The sequence below is a fragment of the Spermophilus citellus genome (genome assembly GCF_964194105.1).
Source record: "Spermophilus citellus genome assembly, chromosome: 7".
NCBI lineage: Eukaryota > Metazoa > Chordata > Mammalia > Rodentia > Sciuridae > Spermophilus > Spermophilus citellus.
Window position 1 is genome coordinate 67,673,454 of NC_138188.1, and position 6,000 is coordinate 67,679,453.

Genomic DNA, 6,000 nt, shown 5'->3' on the forward strand with positions numbered 1-6,000 from the left:
GATGAGGTGCCACTGAAATATGAAAGACGGTGGATAACGTGTCAAAGATGGGAAGTAACACAGACTCTCATACTTTGCTGGTAGGAGTACAGAGTGGTTGAGTCTTTGTCTTTTGGGAAGATTGTGTCTCACCTAGATAAATATACACCTACCCTACCCTGTGACCTAGCATTTCTTCTCCTAGACAATTGCCCAAGAAAAATGAAAACTTAAATTCTCAAAGATTTGTACAACGTGTTCATAGCATTCTTATTGTATAAAACCCCAAAACTGGGAACAACCCAATTGTCAATCAAAAAGAAAAAGGATAAACTGAGGTATGTTCTATGGTGAAACAACAGCAACAAAAGGAGTAACTACTGAGTCACTCATAATGAAGGTGAATCTCTAAGGCGCCAGGGAATCCGTTTGCTTCCATCTGTATGAACTCAGAATAGACAGAAAAAGTTACAGAACAGAGTGTACCTCTTAGGGAGGAGGAAGTGGATTTTCTTGTTGAGTCAGTGTTACGTGTCAAAAAAATCATCCACTGAAAACTTTGCTTTTTATTGTTTATATGATTTTTTCATTGTTTCAGCTTTAAAATATTACTTTGTTTTGGGAACTGAAAACATAGAGCTGTTTTTATTAAGGCCTCTTCTGATTTATAGCCTGAATTATTAAAATTCAACTAGATAAATCTTTATTACTTAAAATGTCAGTTGCATTTCTATTCAGTGCCTTATTTCCTTCCATCGGAGTTACTGAATTTTATATTGTTATTTTATCCAAAGTGAGCTGGAATGCCTTTTCTGGTGGATGAAACAGATTGGGAGATATACCTTTTTCTGTCACTCTTGTTGATGGGGAGTGAATTTAAACCAAGCCAGTGTCCACAAGGCTCCTGATGTTACATGGTGATCACTGGGACTTTTCCTTTTCTCACAGGTGTATAAGGGAGAAGAAGCCACATTCCAAATCTCAGGCCTCCAGAGCAACACAGACTACAGGTTCCGCGTGTGTGCGTGTCGTCGCTGTTTAGACACCTCTCAGGAGCTAAGCGGAGCTTTCAGCCCCTCTGTGGCTTTTGTATTACAACGAAGTGAGGTCATGCTTACAGGGGACATGGGGAGCTTAGATGATCCCAAAATGAAGAGCATGATGCCTACTGATGAACAGTTTGCAGCCCTCATTGTGCTTGGCTTTGCAACTTTGTCCATTTTATTTGCCTTTATATTACAGTACTTCTTAATGAAGTAAACAAACCAAGTGAAACTAGAGGTATGAATCGAATTAATGCTACACATTTTAATACACTCATTTATTCAGATACTCCCCTTTTTTAAGGCCTTTTGTTCTTTGATTTATTTACTTCTCTTGTTTTACAGATTTAGCTAGGAAAAAAAAAATGTCAGTGTTTTGGTGCACCTTTTTGAAATGCAAAACTAGGAAGAGGTTAAACTGGATTTAAAAAAAAAAAGAAGAAGAAAAAGAAGCAAAAGAAGAAGAGAAGAAGAAAAGCAAACCAGATACCAAAAGCTAGCTTTCTTATATTTTCTTTAAAATTTTCAAATTTACCTTTATTCTATTTTCACTGATGTCTTTTGCAAGCCTTTGATATTTTTTTATGTTCTAGTTTAGTAATTTATATTCACCAGTCACTTCTTTGTCTTGATCATCTGTATTTGTAACCAGAATCACAGTGTGTGTAGGTACAGGGCCAGGATTTCATGCAAGCGTTGTCAGGGTATCACCACATAGCAACGTACCGAAGATGTGTTCACTCAGATAAGGCTGCCCTAAACCATCGTGTCACTCAGTTATTTAATTGTGTTTAGCCCATTTAAATCAAAATGTGTACTTTAATCTAAAATGTTTAGTAATCTGTATTTCTTATGATTTTAACACTATGAGCTGCCTGTATAAGAAATCAAGTAACCAAAATGCACCTATAAATTATGGAGCATTGTAGATTTTACCACATTGATTCATAGCAGTAACTTTAAGAGGGCATTGTGCAATAGTTAGTTGTTTCCTTGTTCAGCTATTTTAAAAGCTGCTTTACCTTGTTTGTCTGTCTTTGTATATAACTACTTCTAATCTAATCACTAGAGTTATTATATATTCTGTTATGTTTGACCAGAATTATCTGACAAGAACTGGTGACAGTTTAGTGCCTCTGCCCATTGTCCATGACTTACACTAATGTGAGCCGTCTTCTTATGTGTCAGCTCATCATCTTTTGAAAGATTTGCCTTTAGGCTGTTCTTTGAGGTATCAATGAAGTGATTGAATTTCAATACCTTAATTCAGTGCCCATAATACTAATGTAACAGCAGATGAAAATTGATACAACCCAAAAGGGAGTCATCTGAATTTGTAGTTCCTATTACTGTGGGGTTGATCTGGCCATGTTTGGAGTGGGAATTGTATTTGGTGGTAAGCACAGGGTGTTTGGGGGTCAAGGAGCCTAGATTCTTTCCCTGGATCTGTCACTAACTTGCTGCGTGACCTGAACACGTCACTTTACCTCTCTGTGCCTCAGTTTTCCCATGCATGAAAAATAAAATAAAATAAAATGGGGATTCTAATGTTTGTAAGTGCTTTGAGATCTTTGATCAACAGGTGCTATTGAAGTGCAAAGCGTTACTCTTACATGTTTGAGTCATGAGATAATCAATTTTAACCCAAAGTCATTGGATTATTTATATGAAGTCCATAATGTTCGAGTACCTCAGGGACACTTAAGAGTTGGAGGTGCAAATATATTCCAAAAGGGTGCAACAGACACAGCATATCCCCCTGCTCCCGTTTTTTGTATATTTTTGCTACTTGGTTTTTCTTGATCATAGCTACTTTGTGCTTGATCTATGTTGTCTAAGATGCAGTAAGTATCCTGTACTAGCTTATAATATTCCCATACCAAAGTCATGGGGAAACCAACATTATTTTGTTTTTGGTTTATTTATACTATATTCTGCATACAGTACTTTAAATGCCAATTACAGTGCAATCTTTATTTATTGTAAAAATTTTAAATGTACTTATGTACTAATTTTCCCTTGTAGCATGTTATTTTTTTGTGTTTTATACTTTTGTAATTTTAGGTCAGTCTTGTTCCTTGGCAACATCTGTAGTATTATTAACCTTCTGACATTTTCTTGTGTTTTTAAAGGTAAGAGCATCTAGTGCATTAAATGCCAAAAAAAAAAAAAAATCCATTATCAGTGATTGAAAGGTTTACATGTACCCAAAAAAACATAATCATCTCTTGAAAGAGTGCTAAGATCAATGAATTATTCTGTGTGCCTATATTGATGTAGTAAGTACTAGAGAGTTCTGTATTTTGTTATATTGACTACAATAATGAGTTTAATTCTTGCAAACTGATGATATCAAGGTAGATATATTTTTGCCAAAGTTCTGGCCTTCCAAAAACTCATCCCCTATTTAAATGTGATGTGACCCACTATGACATTACATCTGCATTTTCTGAGACAATTTCACGCAGATGTTTTGGGGAGAAGGCGTTTTTTTAAGCAATGAAAATTCAACTGAGTAAGAAACCCTTTTTGCAGGGGAAAAATGTTTGTCCTTTTATAAACACTTCAGAACTGCTGCTACAAAGAAATTCTCTGAATTGGTTGTATTTTTTAAAGGAAATGATACTTTAAGCCAAAATTGCTATGCAGAGTTGATCTTTTTGAGGTTTCCATACTCTTCCTCTAATCATCAGAAGCTGAAGTGTGTGAAATACAAGCTGACAGCACTTTATTTTATTGCTTTCCATTATGTCATATTCAGTATAATCCCTTCAGTCAGAAAATTATTGCTCTCTGCAGCACTGTTTTGTATCACAAATCTGTATATGTGATATGGGTATATAACTATATATATATTGCCATTACACATGAACAATAAAATAAAGTGTTCTGTTAACCTGATCTCTTTGCCCTTTTGCAGTATGTAGGAATGAGTGAGGGGCTGTCTGATGCTCTGACGCTTCTCTGTATGTGAAAGCCTGACACGAGAAATTCCAGTCATGTGAAGCAAACTACCCTTTGTCCTCAAAGAAATTGTTTAAAAAGGAAACTTTTTTTAAAAAAAAGATTTTTTTCATATTATCTGCCTTGTTTTTTATCAACTTGAAATGTTGGCATTTTCTAACCTTGTTTTGTTGGCTACAATAATTCAGTATTCATGTCAAAATTGAAAAGTGCCCTAACTGAATGTGTTTGAATGTTATCCTTGCACAATTCTTTAAATTGAAAGACAAAATGTTTTACCTCACTGTTGGACATACATTCCAAGCTTTTCAACTTTAGGAGAAAAAAAAATAATCATATGTTTTCCTGTATTGTAAATTTTAGACTATTTCATATACATTGTATTAAAACTGCCATATCAATTTTAATGTATAGATTTTGCAAATACTATGCTATATGTAATACCTAACTGTATCTGTAGTGTATATGTAATATATTTATGCCCAATAAATGTTTTAATTCTTTCTGACTTAAGTAGGGTTTTTCTACCATGAGTAGGATTGCTGCTATTGTTGCTGTTACTTTTTAAATGCTTACACCACATCCCCAGAGTGCCAAATCAAATGCTGTTAGAGGCCAGGCAGGTGCAGAGTGCCATGGAAAGGGGCCGCTGCAACTTGGCTGCCCCTGGCTCAGGTCTCGAAGGACTGCTGGCCACAGATACACTTCAAAGGAAGAGAAAAATCTGGATTTCTCCATATGGGCTGAAACATGATTGTGGACTCTCTAGGCCCACGAATGCCTCTTTAATTCTTTGTCAGAGTGTGTGGACAGTGTACCTGTTTGCCAAACATTTTATCTGTATGCCTGAATTCAGGAGGTCTCGTCTCCCTCTGCTTACCTGGCACACTGGGTGCTTCCTCTCCTGTGACAAACTCATAACCATCTGAATCTTCTTCCTCCAGGTACAACAGCAACAACAATGGCAATAAAGCACAACAACACAACTCCTTCTTCAACAACAATAGCTTTAAAGCACAGTGTTCCTGCTGTGACCCTGATTCCATCACTGTGGTCAGATTGTTTTGCTAGAAATCCTAGCTCTCTCTCTCTCTCTTTTTTTTTGGGGGGGGGAGGGAAGGGGGGGGCAGGGATTGTATGGAAAAACTAATTGTCTATAACTCAAAAGTTCACTTTCATATATAAACAATGGGAATCATTCTTTTGGGTAAAGCTGATAAATACCTGTCAAATTTTTCATGAGTCTGATACTCTAATGAAAATATACTCAAGGATTTTTCCCCCCCTTAAGGTCACAACTCCCCTCACTATTGGAAAGAGTGGGAAAGAAGTCATTAACACCAAACTTTTGGAAACTTGACATAAGAAAGCTGAACTCTAATTTGACAGAGGGAAAATGGATACCACTTCAGTCTTTCACATCTCGATGCAGACCATGATAGCTCAAAAATTGACAGCAGCATGTCCCTTTGAAGTGGTAGTGAAGAGGACAGAAAAACCTTCAAATTGTATTGTTTTAAAGCTTTTGGGGTTTTTTTTACAATATCTTTATTTTTATGTGGTGCTAAGGATCGAATCCAGGGCCTCACACCTTCGAGACAAGCACTCTACTACTGAACTACAACCCCAGCCCTTATTTCAAAGCTTTTTAAAGTGCAGTTAGATCCATAAAATGCTTCCCCTCTTCATGCATGCTGAGGACCAAATCCAGGGCCTTGCATATCTAGCCAAGGCTCTACCACTAAGCACGTTCCCAGCACCTTGGTTTGTTTTTAGCTTTCCCTTCATCTCCCCTGCAGAACCCTAGAGTTTTATCCTTGGGAAAATATTAAAAAAGAAAATCTCTGGATGGAGAAACACAATTGAAAATGAAGTCAAGAGAGATTTAGTGAAGATGGTCATACACGAGAATGATTGTTAAAGTCTTGCCTGAATTGCTCCATGGGGCAAAATGAAAGATCTGAATATCTTCAGTCAAATAGTTCATTTCCGGTACCCTTTGGTGGTACTTTGC

General features: G+C 36.6%; 1 protein-coding gene across 3 annotated transcripts in view; it reads left to right on the plus strand.

The window, feature by feature from the left end:
* The window catches only part of FNDC3B (fibronectin type III domain containing 3B), a 325,384-nt gene extending 322,673 nt beyond the window's left edge, over positions 1 to 2,711 (plus strand). For 2 of the 3 annotated variants that reach the window (XM_081302599.1, XM_081302601.1), the window contains exon 26: positions 928 to 2,711. In XM_081302599.1, the coding sequence (XP_081158725.1) occupies positions 928 to 1,239 (312 nt within the window). In that variant the 3' untranslated portion in view covers positions 1,240 to 2,711. The remainder of the gene's footprint in view (positions 1 to 927) is intronic. The other variant, XM_081302600.1, reaches the window with a different exon arrangement.
* The last annotated feature ends 3,289 nt before the right edge of the window (positions 2,712 to 6,000 follow it).